The 26345-nt window shown below is 42.0% G+C and overlaps 1 protein-coding gene across 1 annotated transcript in view; it reads left to right on the top strand.

Annotated features, from left to right (window-relative positions):
- DNAJC6 (DnaJ heat shock protein family (Hsp40) member C6) overlaps positions 1–26345 on the top strand; it is a gene marked incomplete at both ends in the record, with an annotated part of 91031 nt that overhangs the window by 24507 nt on the left and 40179 nt on the right. Inside the window, 3 exons of the mRNA XM_082658697.1 lie at positions 20118–20268; positions 21234–21283; positions 21393–21541. Of these exons, the coding sequence (XP_082514823.1) occupies positions 20118–20268; positions 21234–21283; positions 21393–21541 (350 nt within the window). The remainder of the gene's footprint in view (positions 1–20117; positions 20269–21233; positions 21284–21392; positions 21542–26345) is intronic.

Raw genomic sequence — 26345 nt, 5'->3', positions numbered from 1 at the left:
GTTTTAAGGTCACTTGAGATAATTTCTCACTATATGTTTATATCTTCAGTTTGGTGCTTAGTTGGGTTAATTTGCTTCATTTTGCTTTCACTTTTTATGGGTTACTTTTATGTTTCTAATTATGTAGAATATTTACGTAGTTCCAAATTCAAATCTATAAAACAAGTTGTATTCAAAGAATTTCAGCTTCTATCCCTGTCCCCTATACCCTGTTTCCTGCCTCATAGGTAGTTTTGGGTTTATCTTTTCACTTTGTAAATATAAGTGTGTGAGTGGTGTGTGTATAAAAATATATCCCCACCCCCCATGTCTCCTCCATTTTCTCTTAAAAGAAAGAGAAGTGGAAGCTCTACACACGTTTTGGATACTGGACAAAATTTGAAGGCAGGACAGACAGTGCTTTTCTGAGAGATTGAATGTGAGATATGAGAACAGGGTCATGGTCAGTACCCTGGGGTATGGCCTCATCAGCTGGGAATGGAATCATCTGTCCAAGTGGGCCTGGCTAGCCTCACTCATCCTCGCAGACTCTGTTCAGCTGTCCTTGCCCTCAGGTGCTCTCCGCTGGGTTCAGGTGATACCCAGTGCAGAACATTGTCCCTTCCTCATGGTATATAGTTTTTTGTGTGTGTTTTGCCTGAGCAGCTTGAGGGTAGGGACAGGGTTTCTTCTGTTTTCCCACCACCTGCCACAGAGCCTTTTACACGGTAGGAGCTTAGTAAATACATGAATAAAAGACTAGGCCGGGACCACACTAGGTTCTTTTACAGGCATTTATCTCTGACCTTCAGAATAACCCCATAAGGTAGATACTGTTATCCCATTTTACAGATGAAGAAACTGAGCTTCAGAAAGGTTTAGTTGGCTTTATCTAAAGAAACAGTAAATTGCTGAGCTAGAGTTTGGACCCAGGTCTCTCCAATGCCAAAAGAACACAGTCCCAACTGTTGTCTAGGTAATTTCATTCAACAAATGGTTGTGGGAGACTGTCCACATTTTGCCTTTATTAACTGTGTGACCTCGGCAAGTAAGATAGCCTCTCTGTATCTGTTTCCACACCTACAAAATATAAGATAGCAGTAATACATACCTCATAGAGTTGTAAAGCATTTAGAACAATGCCTGTACAGAGTAGGCTCTCAAGTATGAGCCTATTTTAGTTACTGTTTGTCATTTTTAGTAGCGGAATACTAGAGTACTCTTACTACCACTGTGTCCACAGCTCTGTGCTCTGCACTGTGTATGCAGTCTTGTCTAACCCACCCAGCTTGCCTTCTAGGAGCTTACAGTTATAAAGGCAAGATGCAGATGTTTAAAGGTTACAAAAAAAGGGCAGCCAGGGAGAGATCAGTCCCTTTGGGATTAATGCCAAGTACAGAGAAAGAGGACAGAAGGAGCTTGCAGCTGGCCAGCCTATTACATAACAGCCCTCACCAGGTCTTCCTGGACAGAAATAGAAAACAGAAGCCATGGTGGAGATTGGGATGCTTTTTATTTGACCAATGCCACCCTTTAGTAGCAGTTAAAACTTCAGCTCCATGTCCAATTTGGTGGGGCTCCTACCAGTGCCTTGCCCTGTAGCACAAATCACAATTTAATAATCACGTTTTAGAGAGTCTGTGAACCATGGAGTCTCCAGTGTTATGGGACCTTAGGGAGCAGCTAATTCTACCTCCTCATTTTACAGAGGAAGAGGCTTTGCCCAGAGGGGGAAAGCCGTCTGCTTCAGGGTACACTGGTATTTGGAACTGAACTCCTTTGGTTACTCTCATGAGTCGGATAATACAGATTCCCAAATGCCTGGACTCATGCCTGGGAGGGAGTGGACTTAAGTGTGTAGGTATGTGGGGAGAAGAGACGTTGGCTCTACTCATGTGCTGCCCCCCACCATCCTGGGCGAGTCCAGGCTTCTACCCTTGTGAGAAGCACAGTGACAGTGGCTGCTGAGGGAAGAATTGGGTGTCTTGGACGTAGGCATTTCTTATGTCTCATTTATATTGGGCAAGGTCATCTTGGGGCTCTTTCAGAGGTACAGCCACCCATGCACTTTGGCAACTGCACTGAGACCTCTGCTCTTCTCTCTAATGGGGAAATGAAGAATAGGATGGTGGGAGGGCATGGGATTTAGGGCCAGGCAAACCTGCTTTGTGTCTCACCCTGCTGTTCGTTAGATACGTGACCTCTGCTGCCGCCGCTAGGATGCTTGTACACATGACCGGTGAACAGGAGGATCAAAATCTGAGCAGCTGCTGACCCTAAAGAGCGCCTGTGCCCGTCGGGTGGGTGCGACTGGGCAGCAAGAAGAAACAAGTTTAGGAAAGAGCATCTTTTATTTATTTATTTTTTTACTGAAATATATTTGACATATAACATTATATAAATGTAAGGTGTACAACATGTTGATTAGATACGTTTATATGTTGTAATATGATTACCGTTATAGCATTACTTAGCACCTCTATCACGTCACATAATTATCATTTCTTTTTTGTGGTTGAAATAACGAAGATGTAGTCTCTTAGCGGGTTTGATGATTATAATACAATAATGTTGTCTGTGTTCACTATACTGTGCATTAGATCACTAGGACTTATTTACTGCTCATTGCAAGTTCGTACCTTTAAACCTCAGTCCTCTCCCCCCACCCTCCAGACCCTGGTAATCACCATTTCACTCTCTGTTTTTACAAGTTTGGCTTTTTCAGATTCCACATATAAAGAGCCTCTGAAGGCGCTGCCCCCATCCTGGTGCATGACCACATAGTCTGCACAAGGGACCATGAGTGGAGCTGGGCCTCGGCTTTCCTCTCCTGTCTGCTAAAGTCTCAGCATGTAGTCTTCATTCATTTGTGCCTTCCCAGCAAGTGATGTTTAGAGGTTTCCCCTTCTTAGGACCTGGTCTTAAAAATATCCTTACATCATATACAGAGCAGACATCACAGGACCTGGCTGGCTTCTCTACTCCGGCAGTGCTTGCTGGTTTGATTGTTTCCCTTTATGTTTTAAGCTTTTAACTAATATGTAAAATGTCATGAGAAGATCACAGGCTTTGGAGGGAGACAGGTCTGGGGAAGAGCCCTGGCTGTGTGACTGTATCTGTGTCTTGGGTCCTCAGTTTGCTCATCTGTAAATGGGGGATGATAGAGCTTACTTGGCAACGTAATTGTGAGGATCAAATGAGACAATGGATGTAAAGCCGGGAGGCCCAGTTCCCAGCAATCAGAAGGTGAGTAATGAACGATAACCACTGCCAGTATTACCAGGCAGCACTTCAAAGCAATTGCAGTTGGTTTAAGAGTGAAGTTGTGCTCTTGGTTTCTTGACAGATTTAATTCCATTTGATTCAGCGTCCTATTTTGGACTGTTTATACCTTGGTAGGCAACCTGCTGGGTACTTGGTACAGACATAAATTAAGCACTGTCTCTGTTCTCACTAAGCTTTTCTTGCACATTAATTTGTCTATTTGAAGCTTCCAACAAAAGCATTCCCACACCCCTCCCAATAATTCTAAATAACTCTGTTCTGTTGAAGGTTAGTTTGGCCCTCAAGCCTTTTGGGATTTGAGGACGACTCACCTTCCTAATTTTGCGTCCCACGCTCTCTAACACACTGTCTACATCCTCCCAGTTCCTTGAGGAAACAGCATGATATCCTGGTTCCAGTGTGTTCTATAATCAATGCCTTAGACACGTTGCACACCATCCTTCCTTCTCTATAGTGAAGAGTGTGCTACCCATCTCAGTGTTGGGTGAGGATTCATGCCTGTAAATCTTGGTTCTGAGAGCGGGTAGCCTCACACGGACTAGACTGAAGGAAAGAAGAGACACACTGGAATCTGCATCTGTCAAATGGCAAGGAGAGGCAGGAGCTGCCTTGAACGCAGGGCGGCCCTGGGTGTACAGTGATTTGTCTGTGCCGTTTGTGGTGCCATTTCTGCAGCTTGCAGAAGAGCCACACAGCTCTTTCCTCTTCCCCTCCTCCCCTCCAAGCTCCTTATAATAGCAGATGATGGCAAATATGGGATGATGAAAATGGCTGCTTATCGAGCACTTGTGTATGTGTGTGTGTAAATACATATATATATTTTAAGTTAACAGTAATCTCAATACTGAGCCTCTAAGAGGTTACATGGCACCCTTGAGCATTTAGAGGACAGGAAGGTGGCTGAAATGGTAGCAGTGGCCCCTCCAAAGATGACTGATGGTTGGGGAGCTAGTATGCCAGGGAAACAATTATCTGTCTCCTCAGCAGCACCCAATGTTTGGCTTTGTTGTCATTGGTGCATTCCAGTTATCTTCATGTGGGTGAAGAAACAGGTCTCAGAAAATTTAATCCAGCTGGCTGTTCTATGCCCAGAATTCGGTTAAGTCCATGATTTCCAATTAATGGGCCTTCATGCCAAGATTGAGGTCATATCATGAATCTTGCTTTTATTTTAGGATTTCCACTGTCATGATTTACAGTGCAGCCCAGCCAGTCTTGTCAGGAGTATTGGAGCATAATTAAGCCAGAAAGACAGCCAGACCAGCAAGTTAACATGGAGCCAGGGAGGGACCCCCTTCCTTTGCTTGGTAAGCCTGCCTCAGGCAGCATGGGGCTGCATGTGAGGACTTTTATCTGAGGACCATTTCCTGCGTGTCTGATCTCTGTGCACTTCAAATCCCCATACGATAAAAAAAAACTCCAGACAGGGAAAGGATTTCAGAGTCCTAGTTGGTGATCCATTGTGAACAATGTTCTGGTTAATTCAGTGCCACCACATACACCTCCACGTCAAGTTACCATTTACTAAGTGGTAAATGTAACAGTGAGCTTTTTACAGACGGTGGATTTAATCTTTGTGATGTTTCTGTGAGGAAGGTATCATAGGCTTTCTCTTTGCATGAGGTTATACAGATAGTAAGTGGCCTTTCCACTGAATGGATGGAAGAATTCGGCAGTTCCTAGATGCAGACCATTCCCAAGTGCCTGTTTCCTTCCCTTTCTTGTGGTTGTTCTGCTCAGGATGATCTCCTCCACTTTTCACATAGGAGAATAAGAATATAGGAAAACACTCTTTATGATTGCCTTCCAGGTGACAGATGTTTATCTGTCATTATCGTGTTTAAACCCTACCACATACATGGAAGGAAGATACTATCTGCCCCCATTTTACAGTTGAGGAAACTGAGGCTTAGAGTAATTAGCCCGCCCATTGATATGCAGGTAGTAAGGAAGGAAGGTCAGTTTCATTAATCCAGGTCTGCTTATTTGCAAAGCATAGGTCCTTTCATGCTGGTACCAAATGCTTCTTCTCTTTTCTCTGGTTTTCCAGCAGTGCTTATTGTTGAGTTGAGACTCTTTGAGACAAGTAACACGTGGAGGGGCATTTTTTGAGCAGAGGGGGTCCGAAGAGAGGCTAGAAACCAACCTACTACCCAGCAAGTGAAGGTGTGCCCTTGAGCTTTAGCTCACATCTGCTGTGTGCCTAGGCCAGACCCAGGTGTCGCCATCATTGCCTTTGCTTAAATTTGCTCAGTGTTTGGTTTTTCCATGTGAGAGGGTACTGGTGAGGCCCTTATGAGAATGTCTCCCAGACAAGTCCATGCTGGAAGCTTCGTCCTGAGACCAGTGAAATGAGGAGTTGAAGGTTCTTTTTGCACTTTGGTAGCAGGTTTTCCTCTGATTGCTTTCTGTGGGGTTTTGTTTTGTTTTGTTGTTGTTTTTTGTCTCAGGATTCACTTTCAGAGTATTTCCATATTCCCTGTTTAGTTAGCATTTAGATGTATCCTCACTCTGAGTTCACTGATCCTCACTGAGCAATTTTTTTTTTTTTTTGGCGGTACGCGGGCCTCTCACTGTTGTGGCCTCTCCCGTTGCGGAGCACAGGCTCCGGACGCGCAGGCTCAGTGGCCATGGCTCACGGGCCCAGCCGCTCTGCGGCATGTGGGATCCTCCCGGACCGGGGCACGAACCCGCGTCCCGTGCATCGGCAGGCGGACTCTCAACCACTGCGCCACCAGGGAAGCCCCTCACTGAGCATTTTTATGCTCGGCAAGACTTACTCCAGAGATGGCGCATCAGAGATTCCTACTAATACATTTATCTGATGATTAGATGCTGAAGGTACTGCCTTGAAATTTGCTTCAGGTGTCCTCGGATGGAATTCTGGCTTTTGAAATGTGCCCTGAAGTGTGTGTGTGTGCCATCCCTGGGGAATTCCACTTGTCTGAGGCAGCATTAATCTGCTCTGTGAAGGGCTTCTGAGAAATCTCATGATCACCGTTTTTTGTCATTTGTTATGTCAGTGTGAGGACCAAATCCCACAAGCATTTATACAGAGAGCAGGCAAGAGTTCTTACTCTTTTGCTTGACCTTCAGACCTTCTGGGATCCGAGGACTACTCAACTTCCCAGGCTCACTTCCCCCCTTTCTCTAACACACCCTCTACATCCTCCCAGTTCCCTGAAGAAACAGCATGATATCCTGGTTGCAGTGTGCACTACAGTTGGTCTCTTAGACAGATTATTTACCATCTCCTCTCCTCCCTCTACATTTAGTGGAGTCTGTAAAACCCATCTCTCAGTTTTCTTAGCTTGGTCCCCAGAACAGTTATAACTGGTGCTCTGCTATGGTTCTTTTCCTTCTTGTGTATGTCCTTGACTTGTGGGTCTCTTGGTCTGTGCTTTCTCTCCTCCCTCAGCCTGATACGTCCTTCAGCCTATTTCTACCCAAACTGTAATTCAAATACCACCTCTTCCATAAAGCCTTCCTCTTTCCTACTTCCAGCAACCTGCATCCCTCTCCTCAAGCTGGAAATATGCTCCTCTGAGCTCCTGTTCACTTTATATGCACGTATATATATAATAATGCTTGGCAAGTCTGAGCAAGAGAAAAGCAGTTAACAGTTATGGTGCAGCTCTATGAGAGATTTGGAGAAAAAATATTCATGACTTGGAAGACTGCTTTTCACTGTTAAGTGGGAGAAATGGCAGGTCCAAGCTATATATAGTATGATCTTATTTTTGTGTACCTGTGCATAGAACACATAACATATATGCGTGCATGTCCACAAAAACACAGAACTAAAAATGCGAGGATGTACATTTCTCCAAAATGTTAACAGGGTCACCCTTGTTTGTTTCTTGTTTTGTTTTCTTCTCTGTTTTAATTCCATTTTCTTTGGTTTTAGTGGACCTCAGGTGCAGAAGTGACTTAATCATACTGCTTTGCAGTCTTTACGTTGCACAGGCCCCTCTCTGGTTTTATCCTAGATTTTCTTTTTTCCTCCTTTCATCCCCCATCCTTTCCTCTTTTCTATTTGCTTTCTTCCTAGTGTTCTTGATGGGTATCCTTAGATGTGCTCAGATTTTCCATATTAAATATGAATGACCTCTGCAGTATATATATTATTCTATAATAAAATACATATTATATAATGTTACATAATAAAATATGATATAAAAATATATATAATATATACATTATATATATACTGTATTTTAATCTGAACGAAAACCTTTGTTTTTTTTTTTTTGCGGTACGTGGGCCTCTCACTGTTGTGGCCTCTCCCGCTGCGGAGCACAGGCTCCAGACGCGCAGGCTTAGCGGCCATGGCTCACGGGCCCAACCGCTCCAACGGCACGTGGGATCCCCCCGGACTGGGGTACGAACCCGTGTCCCCCGCATCAGCAGGCAGACTCTCAACCAACTGTGCCACCAGGGAAGCCCCGAAAACCTTTTTTACAGTAGAAACTGGAATGCATATTTGTTTAGTACTTCCTTTCCCCCTTTCCTTCCCTCTCTCAACTTCACAGTCACACACACACACACACACACACACACACACACACACACACACAGACAAATGAAGATATCTTGACCAGTTGTACCCTCAGATCTAAAATTCTAGAATTCTTTATTATATCTGTTGGTTGATGCCTGTCTTGAGCTCTGTGATACATGACTATACATAGCGTTTTCTCTGAATTGTCTCAAGTAATTGAGCCAGGTTCCTAGTTCTTAGCACAACACAGAGCTGTGGGAGAGAATGGCTGTGGCAATGGGAACAGCCTTATGGGAGCATGGATGGTAATTCGTGCTGAATCTTGCATTTGTCTTATCTTCTGCCGCTCTGGACTCTGTTGGAGAGTATGGCAAGAGGGACTCAGGCTTTGGAGTTAATGCTTTGTGTGTGTGTGTGTATGTGTACACCCATACATATATATGTGAATACTTATTGAAGGTTTACATTTTAAATATGTGTAGTTTATTATATGTCAATTTTATATATGTCAGTAGAGCTGTTTTGTAGAAAAGTTAGTCACATTAATGCTTTGTGGAGAATAATTTGGTCTTCGTAGTGTGTTCGTGTGAGGCATGGGAATATGTTACTAATATCCCGTTGAGTTTTGAAGTGTTATGAGTCTGGGTTGCTTCCTCTCAAGATTCAAGCAGAACTTCCACCTCTGTGGTTGAAGGTACCCGACTGTGACTGACAAAATGCAAAAAGCACGGGTCTTGGCGTCACATAGGCATTTGTATATCCTAGCTAAGAAGCCTTGTGTGAATGAATCTGCCTCTTTGAGGCCCACTTGCCTTATCTGAAAAATGAGAGCAAAAATATCTGTCAGTTTTACTGTGTGGGGTATTGTATGTTCCTAGCATGATGCTTAGCATGTAGCAAGGCTCCTCTGGCGTATGTGCAGCATATGTGTGTGTGTATATAGTGTACATACATCTACTCTGAGCTTGTAAACAACAAACAATATCCGTCCATGACAGTTGCTGCTCCTTTGGAGAGCAATGGTGGGATCCTTCTCTCAGAAGTCTGCTTACAGTGACAGCTCTAGAATTTCCATCTAGGCGTTGCTAAGAGAGGACAATCTTGTTGGAAGGAGGGAGGGTGAGAGACTCCTCTTAGAACTTCATCTGCATAACAAACAGTGCTTTCCTAAGATTCTCGTGTATCTGGGAGTTGTTTGGGAGGACCATTAGAGTTCTCAGTCACCCTTTGAAGCCTCTGTTGCCTCCCCTCTCCCCATTAAATAGAACCAAAATGGTGAAAAGAAGATTTTTGCTTGATTTTTTTCTTGGTAGTATTCTCTCAGCAGGCCTTCAGTTCTTTGCTATCTCTGTCCTCTGATGGACAGGGTCAAATAACACTGAGGGCGTTTTCTCTGTTCCAGGCAACAAGACTAGTCATTAGAGGGAAATGTCATGGTCCATTTATGCAATTTAAGCCCTGACCTTTTGGTTAAAGAAAAGAGGAAAAAAATGTGATGGTCCCTCACTTCCTGGAGTTGAGAGGCCGTGTGGTAGGCAGAAACTTTTCTGTTTCTTCAGAATTCCACTGAGTTCTGATCTCGTTAGATTTGATCATTATTATTTCATAAGGGGGAACCTCTTTATTTGGCCCAACTGTTGGAGAGTAAAGATCTCCTAGACAGATCTGTTTCCCTGGCACATCATGAGTACTTAAGATATTTGTTGAATCAAAGTAAGCAATATCTGTGTATTGTTTTATATGAGAATTTACTGTGTAGAATTTGGATGGACAACTGTAGCCTGACTTCAGTGATCCATGAAGGAACAAAATGTGTTCCATCCATGTAGCTGGAGTTACCCTAGCACTACCGGCCTGTTCGCGACCACTGAGCCTTGCCTTTATTCTACCAAAGTCAATTTTGGTCTCAGTTTGCTCTTCACTTTGACTCTATTTCTCATTCTTTCTACTCTTATCATTCTTTTTAAATACCTTGGATTTCGGAAAAGAGGAGCTAGAGATGGTTACTTAATTAGCTCCTCTTATCTGTCTGAGTATAAAAACTGTAGGCAGCAAATATAACCAGCTCTTGTTGAGTTTCATGAACTCTCCATCTCTTAGGCAAGCATGCTCAGTGGGTGCTGAATGATACAGTGCTACAATCAGAAATTCAGAGAAATATGAGGAGACAGTGGAAACATCTGGTTATATTTGCTGCCTACAGTTAGGCCCAGACCAAGTCTCTCGCAAGGTTGATCTGTTTGGTCTTCCTTTCTGCCTCTGCCGTCTTCTCTCTGATTCTTATATTCTGCAGCAGCCCAGTTTCACGTACATTTATTGAGCATTTACTATGTGCCAGGTACTGTGCTAAGGTATGGCACAATACCTTTTAGGAAGGTATGAGGTAGCATGAAACATTGTTCCTGTTACTGAAGACTCAAGAGTTGCTGGGATTAAGGTGGGCGGGTCAGACCCATTCACAAATAATTCTGTGTCAGTCAGACAGCTCCACCACATCCTAGGATGGAGGTGCAAAGTGAGGTGAGAGAATGAGGACAGGAGAGACAAAGTTCTTGTGAAAGACTTCAGGATGTGGAGGTGAGTAAGAGCAGAGGCTTTGGATCCAGCCAAACGTAGATTCACTCTCGTTCTGCCATGACTGTCACTAGACTTTACCAAAGCTTCCGTTTTCTCAGTGGGACACCCAAGGGCCACTGTGCTTATTCGTGTGAGGGTCTAATTTAGTAGCGTGTGGAGACTACTTAGCAGAGTGCCTAGTCTAGAGTATGTGCTTAACAGATGACCTTTTTACAATGATGATACAGTCTCAAAGAATTTTAGAACTGGAAGGGACTTAGGGAATCATCTAAGTTCATTCCCCTGTTTCTATCTTCTTTGAGACCCTGAGTCTGTGATTCTGTTATGGCCACATTGCCCAGGAAGGAGGTGGGGTTACTCCTCCCATCAAAGTCCTAAAAGTGGGTAAAGAAATACTGTACGTACTGATTTGATGGTATCAAGAGTGATAATAAAATATTTAAAAACTGCCCTGATAATACAATTTAATGTATAAATATATATAAAATATAAAGTGTAGTCCCTTTTATTCTCTAAACAAGCAAATACACACATGCACATATAATTGTTTACTATGTGGTAATATTTATAGCACACATCATCATGCTAATGTCCCTCTTTTTTTGTTGAGTTGGGACATTCTCTAGAGTATCCTTGTCGCTAGCTAAATGATCCCCATTTCCAAGTGATGGTTTGATGTAGGGAATGGCATCAGATCCTTCCAGCAACATACCTGTTAAGTTGACTCTCTCAGAGGCCCCGGCACCTTATTCCAGCTCAAGAAGGACTGAGTGTGTTACTGACCTGTCATGGCTGTGATACATTTTGAGGGTCCTTCATGGTTTGGACCCTCGAAGCCAGAACCATTGACACCACCTGCTTTGTGGCCTGTACCTGCCAGTGGTGCTGAGTTCCTTTGGAGCTGCTGGTGGACGCAGCACACACCCAGGCCTCTGCCCCCAGGGTCTGTTGAGTGGCTGCCAGACTGGTCCATGTCTTGGGCCACTGCTATGCAATGTCATCAAGTGACTTGTAGTTTTTGTAGCTCATATTATGTGCCCAATAGTACAGAGCTATTTCAGAAACCAGTATCCGTGAATCTGTGTGAACCTGAATATTAGTTGTGCAAAGAGCACATAATCGTTCCCCATATTAGGTACCAGATCACTTCAAGATGGGAAGAGGAAACCCCAAAGCTATAAAGAGGTTCACCTCTGTTAAACACTCGTGATTCTGAACTATCAGAAGTGAAGAATTTACCTGTGCTGTAACGGAAGCTCCAGAAAGAGATTCTGTCCTTGTCGCACACGTCCCTATTGTCTGTCTTCATCAACTCTGAAACTGAACAGCATGGCCTTTTTTTTTTGCTGAGGCTGCCTAACTCTGCTGGAGACAGCATTTTCATGGCTTTATTCTTTTCATTCCCCAGAGCCACCTTGTAGCTATAATTTATTAAGTGTGCACAACACACCAGGCACTGTGCTAAGAGTTTATAGAACTTTGACTTATATAATCCTCACTGCAATCCTATGTGAGATTCTATTGAAGCTTCCAATTTACAGATAAGGATATCAAGACCTTGATCAGTTACTTAACATTGCTACGCTATATATCCAGCTGGTAGCAGAAGTTGAATCTGTACCCCATATTTTGACTTAAACCCCATAATTTGACTGTGGAGGCTTTGTCCCACGCCTAACCTCTTGTTTGGCATAGGGAGTGTCAATTCTTTCACTTAAATTTTTTTTTCTGTGAAATTGTTATCTTTAATATAATACAACGACTCATTTACATGAGAGCTGAATTTCTAAGAATTAAAATAAAAATTCCTGACTGTTTTAGAAAATCTTACTACTTAAAAGTCACGTTGACATACATGATCTCGTTTGATCCTTTTAACACCTTTTGACATGTAGAAAAGTTGTTTTTTCTTGTTCCAATTTATAAAGGGAGAAGCAGCCTTAAAGGAGTTAAATATCATGCTTAGGTTCACACAGATTTTAAGTGAAAAAATGAAGTCTCCAGTCTAAGACCTGTCTCCCCAAAGTCCATCCTGTTTTCTCTAAGCTTCCCTGAACTGGGATGAATTGGGAATGAGGTGTAAGCTGTCTTTGATTTTAGAAGCCAAGGTAGTGGGCTTTTCCATGATATATCTAGTTGTTATCCCCATGTTATGCATTTCTTGAATTGTGGGAAGCCAAGAGCTGGAAAATCTGCTAGAAACAAGGATGATGAAGCCTTCAGTGGTGATGACACCGGTTCTTTGTCCCCTGCCAAGTGTTGTGGAGAAGAAATAGTATTTTCCTAATATAGGGGCGAATGGTACATCTCTGCAAGGTCCCTTTAGTTTTGGGAATTTCTATCCTGCAATTGCCAACTTGGTAGAATCCAGGAATGGACGTTTGTAGCTTTATGACACTTAAATAACTGCAGAGGAAAATGCCTTGCTGGTGAAAAAGAACAAGAATATGAAGAGATCATGATGCCAAAATTCAGATTATCAGTTATCCCCGATACAGGCTGATCCTGAACACTATGGAATAATAACTCATAATTACTAGAACTGAATGACAGAGACTTCCCAGGAATGGGAAAGCTGATGCTCTATGGACATGTTTTTGTGGAGACCCAGAGGACCCACTGAGGTGGGCTGATGTCCCAAGAACTTTAATTGTTGCCAAGAGTCCTTTGCCCCCTTTTCCCTGTTCTTAATGTACTGGATTATTTTACCAGAGCTGAGGCAGTTGCTACCACGATGAAGCAGGGTCTCAGGTCTTAGAAAAAGTCAAGTACTGAAAAGATGTTCCTGGCAAGTTCCCAGCCTGCTTGGAGTTCAAGATCCACATAGAGCTACTCAAGGTCTTATGGGCAACATTTGCCTGCACCTCATAGGCTGGGCTGAGAAACCGTTGTGACTGTGAACTAGGATGACTTATGTACAGAGAAGGGAGGTCTCTACATCTATTGAGGAAGGACAACTTGAATTTTAATGGCATATCACTTGGCTGTTGTCTTTATTTTACATAACATATTTTAAATGATAAACCTCGTGAATGTAAATTACGGAAAGTTTAGAAATTACAATCCAACAACAAAAAATCACTTATCATTCTCCCACTTAGATATTATTGCTGTAATTATTTTGAAAATGTACCAGCTAAGAGCCTGGACTCTGGAGCAGCCAGCCTGCCTGGGTACAGATCCTGGCTCAGTAACTGTGGGACCTGGGGCAAGTCACTGATGTGTCTCTGCTTCAGTTTCCGCATGTGGAAAATGGAGAGAGCAATGGTATCTCCTTCACAGGGTGGCTGTGAAGATTGAATACTACCTATAAAGAATTTAGATTGGTACCTGATACATGGTAGGCATTCGGTAAGTTTGAATTGCTGTTATTTTTATTTTATGTTTATTAAATCATCTGAATTCTTTCTCTAAACTCAAATATTTTTCTTTTGCAAAAATTAGATTGTACTGTGCATGTTAGTATGCTCTTTATCTTTCATTTAGCCTTTTGTTGTGAGCATCTGTGTTCTTCTACAAAGTGATTTTAATAGCTAATTTAATAGCTAATAGCTAATTACATTGTTAGAGGTAATCAATTATACATCCTTTATTGTCTCTTGCCATTGTAAGCAGTACCTCAATGAACATCTTTTTGGATAAATATTTACATACCTTCTTTTCTTTTGATGACAGTACTTTATGGGGGAGCATCCTTTCTTAGAGGTTGCCAAGTGAAATTATATGCAGCCTAGGGTGCCATGAGCATATATATTGTATAAGCAGTGGGAACATATGTGGGGAATGACCACGGTGCATTATGGACTTTCCAAGGCAAGGCTTTTGTCAGCATCTTCCTTCTTCTTTCACAATGCTTCTCACGGTGTTTTGTCCACAGCTAACAAATCAATAAGATGTTTATGAAAAGTAGCCACGTGTACTTTTCTTATATTTCTAGTTACATTAAGGCAGTTAAGACCATCCTTAACATTTTGCTGGTCTTCTTTAAAATACATATTTTTTATTCCAAACAACAGTCGAATCATTTCAAATATTTTTTGGACTGAAACTTCATGTAAGTAAATGAGCAAACAGCTAACTAACAGTCCAGTGGGAAACAGATTCTCTCCCAGGAGGTACAAATTTTATGTGACTCTGTGAGTGAGAACAGGTCAGGTCATATCCATGGTGAGTTCCCATGACTTGGGAGAGAGAGGATGCTGTTTCTAGTTTCCTAAACATTAGGAATTCCAAGAAAAACTTGTTTATTACATCCTTAGAAATGACACAGGGGGCAGAGTGCAGTTCTCTGGTGCTTATCTTTGGGGGGCTTAGATTTTAAAATGACAAGACGTCACAGAACAAGCTTCTACCTGGAGCCTTAGCGTCACAGACCTGGACGCTTTCTCCTTGGGTGGCATTCTCAGGCTGTCTCAACTCTGACCTCCCCACTCCCACCTTCTTAGACCTTCAAATCCCCAAAGACCCTTTATAAGTACAGGGTATGTTCTTAGCGCTAGGTGCCATTTTAGCCAAAGCATTTAGAAAAGTGTCAGAGGTGACAAGATTTGGATTCCTAAGAATGCGAAATCTTTCAACCATCTAGTGCAAGGATTAGAAAACTTCTCTAAAGGGCCAGATAGTAAGTACTTTAGACTTTGTGGACCATAAGGTCTCTGTCACAACTATTCAACTCAGCCATTGTAACGTGAAAGAAGCCATAGACCATATGTAAATGAATGAGTGTAGCTGTATTCTAGTAAAACTTTACTTATAGACGTTGAAATTTGACCTTCATATAGTTTTCACTTTGTTAAACGTTATTCTTCTTTTGACTTTTTTCAATCATTTAAAAACGTGAAAGCCATTCTTATTTCATAGACTATATAAAAATAGGCAGCAGGCTGGATTTGGCCCATGGGCTGTAGTTTGTCGACCCCTGATCTACTAGTCATTATTTTTCTTCTGCATATCACTCTCTGACTGCACCGTTTCCCTCTTTGTTGTGTCATTTTTTGAAGTCTTTCTGCCCTTCCTCTCAGCAGGCTGAGGCTCCAGTATCCTTTTGAGAATCTGTGCTTCTGACATTCATGTAGCTCATTAAGGAGAGTCAGAACACCCACCTAAAAGAACCGTTAGGGCAAAATCAGATAGCGTCCCTCTTCTCTTTTTTGTGTCCTGGCTAGTTTGACATATAAGTTGGGTATATGGAGGTTGCAGACTTTGTAACCCTGGCAAATGGCTCTGGTTTCTGCAAGGTTCTAAGGCTCTAATGAATAGAGCATGCAGCCTGAGTGATGGTGAGAGTCTGATTTTTAGATAATCAAGGATATTTATATCTTTAAATAGGTTGGTGCCTTGGAGTGCTGTTCCAGCATGAAATGGAGAGTCAGAGAGAGGTCTGGATAATCAGTTTGGGGTCATCTCTTAGAACAGTAATGTATCAGAAGGGCGTTCAGGCTCAGGATGGAAATGAGGAGTTATAAGCATATGTTGCTCTATCATTGCTGTATTTAAAATGAAAACACGATACAGATTTTTATATGTGGATATGTTTAAAGGGAAATCATATGCCCTATGTCATAGGGAAACAGAACACAAGAGAACCTTCTCAAATCTGTGGCTGTAGCCCTGGTCTGTGGAGCTGCTCTTCAGACGAGCTCCTGGCAATTATTTAGGGCTGCGAAGCAGTGTGGGCGACAGAGGCTTGGCTGCCTGTGTGATGAGATCGGTTTGGTGGGTCTGACAGATGCAGTGATTTATGGGAGTGCTCGTTGGGAGGACACCTGCTGCTGAGAGCAGCCAGATGAACGGCATACATGTGGGAGGTGGAGGAGAGCAAGGGATAGGAGAGGGGTGGTTGTGTGTAAGGCAGGCAAGGATTGTCCTGATTACGGCTGTGAGAATTGTGGGCTAATATGGAGCTGTGGAATAGCGTGACATGGAGATGCAGTGTAGGCTTGGGAATTGTACAGACCTGAGTTTGAACCCCTGGCTCTACCGCTTGTTAGCTGAGATCTTAGGTGAGTTGCTTCCCTTCTTTGAGCCTCCATTTCTTCACCTATAAAATGGGGATAATAAACACCCTCCTTATTTCCCAGAATGTGAAATTGTACTAACATAGAAGTCCAAGTGGGGCTCCTGGTGCGTGGGAGAGCTCAGTAAGTGGTAGACATTATCAGTGTTTGTCCGTGTGTCTATTCATTTGTTTATTCACCTGCATTGATTGTTCTTTGTAATTTCTAATAGAGCCTTGTTTTCAAATAGATGCCTAATGGTGACTTAGGCATCAAAACCTCTTGTGATCAGGGTGTAAGTACATAACAGTTAACATGTATTTATAGGTATACGTATGAACATCTAAACGGCTCATAGAAGTTTAGTAGATACGTGAAGTATGATTTAAAGAACAGCTGCCTGGCCAGTAAGCACAATAAAAAATACTTCACCTTACTAATAATTGGGGGAAACCACAAAGAAGACCAAGAGGAGATATTGTCTCATTCACCAGATTGGTAAAAATGTTAAAGTCTGACAATACTAAGTGTTAAGGAGAATGTAGAGTGACGGAGCTCATATGTACTACTAGTGGGAGTTTACGCTGATACAGCTACTTTGGAAAATGATGTGTTAATATCTAGAAATTTGAAGATGTGTGTATCCCATCTCCAAGCAGATTTCCACTCCTAGGCGTAACCTAGAGAGATCTCTCACATGTAATCAAGCCAATGTGTTCATCACCACATTGTTTGTTATAGAAAATAATCTTAGTATCCATCTATGGGCTAATGGATGCATACTTTAAGTGAGCTAAAGGTATATGTGGTATCAGCATAGAAGAATTTTAAATAATGATGCGTGAAAAAAATAAAGTTGCAAACAGAAAGCCAGTTATATATAGTTTGAAAGTGTGAAAAACAATATTAATGTATTGCCTATGGATACCTACATATGAAATAAAAGTTTAAAGAAATTATTTGGAATGATAACTATTAAATTCAAGATACGAGAAGAAAGATATGGTTGTAAAGTTTGCGTAGGGCCCAGATCCCAACTCTGCCCTTGACTTACCAGCTGTATACCCTTAGACAAGTTGCTTAACCTCTGTGCCTCAGTTTTTTGATGTATAAAATGGGAAAATAATATTATCTACCTCATAGGTATGCTGTGAGGGTGAAATGAATGAGCGTAGGTAAAATGTTTAGAATAATACCTAGCAAATAGTAAGTGCTATATAAGCGTTAGCAATTCAGGTTCTAATTACATGAGTATTTTTTATTATTCTCCGTTTATTTTTTTAAATGTTAAACATTGCAGTTTTTAAAAATGTATAATAAATGTTTCAGTATTCTAAAAGATAAAGACTATATGTAACATAACTACAGTATAATTAGTACACCTAAAATTAACAATAAATCCTTAACATCAAATACTCAGTTAATTGTTCCAATTGCCCATAAATGTCATTAACTTTTTATAATTTCTTTGGATTAAGTTCCATGCATTATACTTTATTGATTTATCTTTTAAGACATTTTAATCTACAAATTCCTCCTCCAACTTTCCTTTTTCTGCAATTAATTTTTTAGCTTTATTGAGGTATAACTGGTATACAAAAATCACACACATTTAATGTATACATCTTGATGCATTTAGACATATGCATATACTCATCATACTATCACCACAACGTCCAAAAAGTTTCTTGTGTTCCTTTGTGTGGCTTGCTTTTTCGTTTTTTTTTTTTTCTGGTTTTGTTTTGTAAGAACACTTAATGTGAGATCCATCTTCATTAGTTTGTTTGTTTTAAAATTTTCTCTCCAGACTTTCCACAAGCACATTTAACCATTGTCCACATGCATGCATCTACCTGTCACTTAAAATAACTGATCTGGTTGGAACATAGATATGCACCCCCCTTGTCCTGAGGAAAGCACGGAAGGAAGCTTATTCAGCAACAGAGTCAAAGTTACAGAGGTTTGCTCTTGTAAGCTAAATAAGTTCCTGTGTTCTGCTGTACCTGAGATCCAGGGATCTATCCTCCTAACGTATTTTGAAGTATAGAACAAATACTGCAATTTTCTAAAAAGAAGAGATGTCATTCTTGCCCTTTGTCATCAAAGAGTTGATAAGTGAACAAAGATTAAAAAATATCATCAACATAGGAATTTCAGGGTGTGGCATAATAATAGATAGCTGCAATCTGTTAACCCCTAAATGTGGTAGGTACTATGCTTAAGGTACACTCATTTTATGTTTCCCTATGAAGTAGGCACTATTTTTAATCCCTGTTGTACAGTCAGGAATCTTTCTTCCTGCCAGAACCCAGGTAAGAGTGACTCACGCTCTTGACTGCTGGTCTGTACAGCCTACCTGCCTGTTGTTTACATTAGCTTCCTCTACACAGATTCCTACTTCCTTCCTGTATCAGTCTTTGTAAGCTAAGTTATGTTAATGAACAGTCCTAAAATGGGAATGGGGTAGCTTCTAATAATAAAGGGTTATTCCTCATTCATGGTACATATTCATCAAGGGTCTGCTGAGAGCTCTGCCATAAGCTCGTTACTCTGGGAGCCAGGAGTCCTGGACAGAGTAGCCACAATCTCAGACTTTGTGGGTTGCTATGGAGAGAGAGAGAGAGAGAGAGAGAATATATGGGAATGAGAACTATGGATAATAGTTCTCATGGATAATGAGAACTATGGATAATCTCACCCTAACAGTTAAATGCTCCAGACTGAGAGAGACACACAACATTTCCACTCACATTATAAACGAGAGTGCTGGTTTTCAAACAGGACTAATTTTGCCAACGTCTAGGGACATTTTGGCTGTCATAGCTGGAGAAGGGGGGGGATGCTACCTAGTCACCAGAGGTCAGAGATGCTGCTAAACGCCCTACAATGCACAGGACAATCCACCCCTCCCCCTGCCAGCCACCACAACACACATATAGCAAAGAAGTATTCGGCCCCAAGGTCAATAGTGCCAAGGTTGAGAGGCTCTGGACTAGAGCCAGTCACAAAGAGCCAGAAAGTACAATTTTATGAAACTGTCAGGGAGGAGAACCTGACATACTTGACAAATAACACCAGTGACCACTATGCGTACTCAAGCTTAAAAGCTGTTATAAGGGCCCTTCAGAAAATACTTTCCCAGGATGGAAGTGAACTATTACTTTGTGAGATAGCCATAGAAGGAGTCTTCTAACACAGTTAACTCCATCGAAGGCCAGAGGAGGCCCCTGGACTCACTTCTCAGCTGACTGCTGCTCTTCCTCAGCACTGCCTGAAAGGAGTATAATGCAGGCCACATATATAATTTAAAATTTTCTAGTCTCCATGTTAAAAAAGAACAGGTGAAATTAATTTAATAGTATAATCTATTTAATTCCATATATCCAAAATATTATCATTTTAAATGTAATCATTATAAAAAAAAGTATGAGATATTTTACATCTTTTGCACTTTGACACTTCGATACTCACAGCACCGTCTCAATTCAGACTAACCACATTTCCAGCGCTCAGTTGGCACATGTGGTTACAGTATTGGATATGCAGCTCTGGAGGTTCCCTGTTCTAGAACTTGGTGAGGGGCTTTCCTTGGTCTCGTCTGAGGTCCAGCAGACTGCTGTCTGTAACCCAGAGTCAGTAAGTTCTGGAAGCATGACATAACTTGCAGGAATATCTGTCCCAGACTCCCGAAGACGGTCTGCGTATGTTTCAGGAACAAAGAGGGATTGGTTTCCTGTGTCGTCTGTGCTATTACCTCTTTTTCTGATTTTCACTGGCAGGTGCCTCGTCTCCAGACATGGAGCCCAGCTATGGGGGAGGTCTCTTTGACATGGTGAAAGGAGGTGCAGGGAGACTCTTCAGTAACCTAAAGGACAACTTGAAAGACACCCTCAAAGACACGTCTTCCAGAGTTATACAATCGGTTACCAGGTATGTGTGTCCTTCCCCATTAAGTTAATGGACTCTGTGCCCCCCAAGGATCTGATTACCTGCCAACTGCTTGTCTGGCTCAAAGACTATCAATTTTGTGATGCAACTGCATGGGATCTGATTGACTAGGAATGCCATTGAAGCCGCAAAGTTGAGTCCTTCAGAAGCTACAGGCATAGGCTGGGAGGACTCGGCCCCTTGGTACGTTAGAGGATAGTGGTTGCCATCCCTGGCTTTCGAATCCAGCATCCTGAATTCTAATGCAGTATCTCCCCTTGTTAACCTAAGGCAAATTAATTAACCTCTGTGAGCTTTGCTTTGATACCCTGGTAAGATTTATGTCTTTAGATGGTTTGAGAATTAAATGAGACAGTAATGCACATGCAATCCAAATAAGCAATACTTATGGATTGTAATCAAAACAGAATTTTGTTTTCGTATCTTAATAGCCCTTTAAAACTTATTTACTGGGAGGAGTTTCTACCCTTCTACTGTGTGAAACTTTTACAAGCAGGCCATATGAATTCTTTTCTTATTCTTAGGAATTAGAAAGTTGTAGGGTCACTTTAAGTTAAAATATGTGGTTTTAAATCAGAAATTCAAATGTGAAGTCCAACATATTAATCAACATTTTAATTTTTTTCAACAGTAATTGTATCCTTTACTTTCAGTCCCCAACTAGCGCCTGGTGGGCAAAAAAAAAAGGGTCCTTTGTTCTTTCTCCATCACTTCCTCCCCTACCCCCTAGCTGCATGCCCTGTTTGGAGTGCTAGGTGTGTGCTCCTGAGGGTGTGGGCTGTCTTCTGTCAACAGTGCTTACTTGTTAGGGGGAAGGCCTGAAGGGAAGTCAGAATATAGCTACTGGATGGAAATGTCCCAGGTCATGATGTGCGAGTGATTGAGAGAGAGAAATCGTGGGACATTTGGATCATTTAAATGAGTGCCCTTTCCTGTCTTGCTTTTAGCTACACGAAGGGAGATTTAGACTTCACTTATGTTACCTCCAGAATTATTGGTAAGTTTCTCATGTTTATTAACTGCCCAATAGCTCAGCTTTCAATGGCTGCCCATCGCGACAGCGGACCTGTTTAACCAATTTTTTTTCTGTGTGACCCTTCCTCCAGTGATGTCCTTTCCTCTGGACAGTGTTGACATAGGATTCAGAAATCAGGTTGATGACATTCGAAGCTTTTTGGATTCCAGACATCTTGACCACTACACGGTGTACAATCTGTCGCCCAAGTCTTATCGAACTGCCAAGTTTCATAGCAGGGTAAGGAATTTTAGCTCTGATCACAAAGTTGAAGATATAAGAGGATATTTTCCCCCTTAAGAGCTATCCTCAAAGCCTTTGCCTTTAGGCACATGGAGCTGAAAAACTATGTACTCTGGACACTTCTCTATCCACAAAATTTTTATTAGGCTGTTATGAGATATTCTGAGGCTTTTCCTCGGGTGAGGATATTTGTAGGAAAGTTTCTCTGTCAATAAGATACCATCTAATTGAGGGCCTCAAATCAGCTGTGGCTGGTTGCTCAGTTGTTAGGGCACATTGCTGTGCGGCTCAGTGGAGATCGGCTGCTACGTAGGGCAGTTGGAGACCCTTATGCTGGAGCACTAATGATGCCTTTCACCCTTCCTGATTGCTGCTTTGGCATCACGATGAGGCAGTGTGGCTAAACCAGTAGAGACACACCAGTATTAATGGAAATAGCTTTCTGACATTTGGTGAAGGTATGTGTTTCATAAGTGAGGTGTAGCACATAAACAGTCCACACTGTAGGTTTGGTGATACTATTGCTAATATTTAGAGCAGTGAGAGCAGCAGCAACATTTTTAGAGCATTTACAGTGTTCCAGGAACTTTACATGCAATATCTCATTAATTCTCTCAACGGTCCTCTGAAGTAGATGGAGAAACTGAGGCACAGAGAGGTAAGGTAACTTGCCCAAGACTACAGGCATGTGTCTTAGCCATTACTCAGGGCTGACAGTATTACCTGGAAACCTGGATTATCCTCTCAAGGAGCTTTTAGAACTAGGCAGAGAAATAGTTCTAGTTTCAGTCTAGTTAAGGAGCTGTGAGAGCTGGCTTTGGTTTGAATCTGATGTTAAGCCTGATATTTCTGGCCACTGAATTCTTGATTTACTCATTCAAATCAGGCTTTTTCTCTCTCAGGAACGTTTTCAAAAATTTTGACTTAGCCTTTAGATACGATTGGTTCTTCAGCTACATCTTGATTTATTAATAAATAGAAAGGGGTTTTACACATTGGACCCTTTAAAGTGAAACTTGATTTCAACGATGCAAAATGATAGCTGGTTGTGTGTACTGTGCATTGAGGATCTCAGCTTTGATGCCAGAACACATTTTGCTCCAAATTTTAGTTGCCATTAATAATCTCTGGACGTCAGTTTCCTGATGAGTAAAAACTAGAAGAGAGTCTGTATGCTGTCTTAGACCACTTTCTGCCCTAATGTTCAGTAAGATAAGGGAGAATTTTGTGAAGGATTCTCTTTTCCCAGAGTGTTTTCAAAATAGGCAAGAGGTAACCCAGTGGTTCTCAAGCTTTAGTGTACATCAGAATGTCCTGGAGGGCTTGTTAAACACCTGGGCCTGGCACTTCTGGTTCAGCAGAGGGGTGTGGTGAGAATCTGCATTGCTAACAACTTCCTGGGTGTTACTTCTACTGTTGCCCTGTGAGCCACTCTCTGAGAAGCACTGATAAAACCATTCTAAAGTGGTTTCGTCCCAATTCCCATTCTATAACGGAGATTTCAAATGCAGCTCTTTAATATTCCCTGTAGTTAACTGCCCTTCCACCTCTTATTCCATCTATTACCTAATTCAGAGCAAGGGAATTAGCATCCAATAAAAATGTGGGTAGCTATTTTATTTCTAATTCAGATGCAAATATTTTGAATTGATTTTTCTTGTTTGGAGACTCAGTGCCATCATTTTCTTTCTTTCTTTCTTTTTTCTGATTTGTTTTTTATTGAAGCATAGTTGATTTACAGTGCTGTGCCAATTTCTGCTCTACAGCAAAGTGACTCAGTGATACACATAGTGCCATCATTTCTATAACTGGAGGACCATGGAACATCCTGTATAATATTTCATAGAAATTTTATTTAATCTTGAAATATTTGTGATAATCTGAAAAATTTTCCCTCTGGAAGTAAATAAAGATGTAATATCATTATAGAAGCATTCATGCATATAAAGGTATCTCTTATATGTATATATGATTTATAAAAGCAAGCTCTTTTATAAAGATATTTAAAGAAAGGCATCAATTAGTGTAACTATGTATTTTGTGACCAGACTTAACAGTCTTACCAAAGAAACCAGGAATTGCATATGGAATATCTGCCCCAGACTGCTCTCACTTGTCCTAGAAGAGCAGGGAACACATTAATTTTATTTGCTACCTGGAACGGTGCCTGGCATGGCTAAGAAATGTCTCTCAGAAGATTGAATGTGCCTGCCAAGAATTGTTGAACACATAGATATCAAATAAAAATTTGATTCTTGGGACTTCCTTGGTGGCGCAGTGGTTAAGAATCCATCTGCCAGTGCAGGGGACACAGGTTCGATCCCTGGTCTGGGAAGATCCCACATGCCCTGGAACAACTCAGCCCGTGCATCGCAACTACTGAGGCTGCACTCTATAGCCCGCAAGCCACAACTACTGAGCCCATGCACCACAGCTACTGAAGCCCGCGCTCCCTAGAGCCCACGTGCTGCAACTGCTGAGCCCACACGCCGCAACTGCTGAAGCCCGTGTGCTGCATCTACTGAAGCCCGCATGCCTAGAGCCTATGCTCTGCAACAAGAGAAGCCACCGCAATGAGAAACCTGTGCACCGCAACAAAGAGTAGCCCCTGCTCGCCACAACTAGAGAAAGCCCGTGCACAGCAACAAAGACCCAACGCAGCCAAAAATAAAATTAATTAATTAATTAACTAAAAAAAGTTTGATTCTTATTCTCAAGGCACTTAAGCCTAGTTGGGGAGAGAAGTCAGGACGTTCTAAAGACAATAATATTTACAGTACCTACTGAGGGAGTTTAGTAAAGGGAGACAGCAGTGAGAGCTGGACCTTGACGCATGAGTCTTGTCTAGGTGAAAGCGGTGGGGTTATTTCTTCTCCATGCAAACTGTAGTCTGTGTCTTACCAGGCTCCGCAAGATCTCGCCTCTGTGCCTCTCTACCTCATCTTTCACTGTTCTCCACTGTATGAGAACCATGCTCCCACCAGGGGAGACGCACAGTCTCTTTGCATGAGCTGCTCCCACTCCCTGAAAGGCCACGCGTGCCACACCCCCACCCCTTCTTTGTTCGCCACATTTCGCTAAGGGGAGGATTTCCACATACCACAAGTCTTTTCCAATTCTTTCCCCTAAAATGCAGGATTGCACTGCACCTTTAGCCCTTTATAGATAGTCCCAGAACTCTGGGGACTGGAAGAGGACCCTCTGACCTAGCTCCCTCAACCCTCAGTTGCATCTTAGGACAGTCCCACAGCCTTAGTATTTTCATCTTAGCTCTGTTTTTTTGTGTGTGTGTGTGTGTGTGGGCGGTACACGGGCCTCTCACTGTTGTGGCCTCTCCCGTTGCGGAGCACAGGCTCCGGACGCGCAGGCTCAGCGGCCATGGCTCACGGGTGCAGCCGCTCCGCGGCATGTGGGATCCTCCCGGACCGGGGCACGAACCCGTGTCCCCTGCATCAGCAGGCGGACTCTCAACCACTGTGCCACCAGGGAAGCCCCTTAGCTCTGTTTTTGATGTGGCTACGTCTCTTTTCAAGTTCCTAGTCCTTTCTCTTCCCAGCACTAACACCGCAAATTGATTTGCATCCCACTGTTGCATGACTTAGAAAAGTGTTCTTGGTTCTCATCTTACAGTCCTTGAGGCCTGAAATCATTTTCTCCTCCTTCCAGACCAGTGGAGTGCTAGGTCTGCAGCTAATTCTTATTTTAATAAATGTAGATGGCCAAGGCTTCTATAAATACCACTGTTGGAAAAGACCAAACACAAGACTGGTTTTATTTATAGACTCACAGGAGTCCAGCTGTGTCTATATCTCTATGCCTTGAACCCTGAACTCAGTCATTTTACCTTTTTATTATGTGACGTGTGTTTGGAGATAAAGACGGTGGTGACAGAGACAGGCTGTTTCTAGGAAGATTTTACTTTTTTGAGGGGCATCACTCTGTATTTTGATTCACTTTTAGGCTTAGAAACCACATGGGTTGACAGGAATCATATGAAATAATTAAATAGCAATTCCTTAGTATTTGCATATGTAACAGAATGTTAAAATAGGACTCTGTGTTTAGTTTCAATTTTAGCAGAGGATTTGACTCAAAACAAAACGTGGCAGATAGCCCTTCATTCAGAGTGCTAGAATACCTATTCAGGACTGCAGAGGAGATATTGAATGTCAGTGTTTTGACTCTTCTTAGCCAGTATCTACCTTGAGGAAATAAATATCCTGATGTTGACAGTGAAGTCCTGTAGACCAATGAGGTGCATCATCTAAGCCAGATGTTCTGAATCTGAGTTTAAAAGACATGGTTCCACTGTATATTTCGATCCATGCATGGGCTTCAGAGAGTTTAACCATCTGTTTTCACTCCTGTTTTTTCTTTATTGTGGTAAAATACACATAACATAAACCTACCATTTTAAGCATTTGTAAGTGTACAATTCAGCAGCATTAAATTCACTCACAATATTCTGTAACCATCACTAGTATCTATACCCAAACCTTGTTCATCATCCCCCAAGTAAACACTATAGCCATTTACTCTGTGTGTATGTGTGTGTGCACTGGTTCCATTTCTGCACAGAAGGTTTTATAGCTCTGCCCTAGAATGTCAGGAACTACTGCTTTACACATTTCTTGATGTTGCTGTTGGCAATAAATGGAAAAGCAGATGAATGGCCACCAAGTCTAGCCTGCCCTAAAGTTCTTACATTCTGATAATGCTATTCCAGTGCCACTTTGAGCCTCCTTCCTCTGTCTCACCAGGAAGGGGTATGCTGAAGGAGCCCAGTTAGTAGCACTGAAAA

The sequence above is a fragment of the Grampus griseus genome, assembly GCF_964374135.1.
Source record: "Grampus griseus genome assembly, chromosome: 1".
In the NCBI taxonomy this organism is placed as follows: Eukaryota; Metazoa; Chordata; class Mammalia; order Artiodactyla; family Delphinidae; genus Grampus; species Grampus griseus.
Note: the sequence above shows the minus strand (reverse complement) of the source record. Positions and strands in the feature narration are given on the sequence as shown.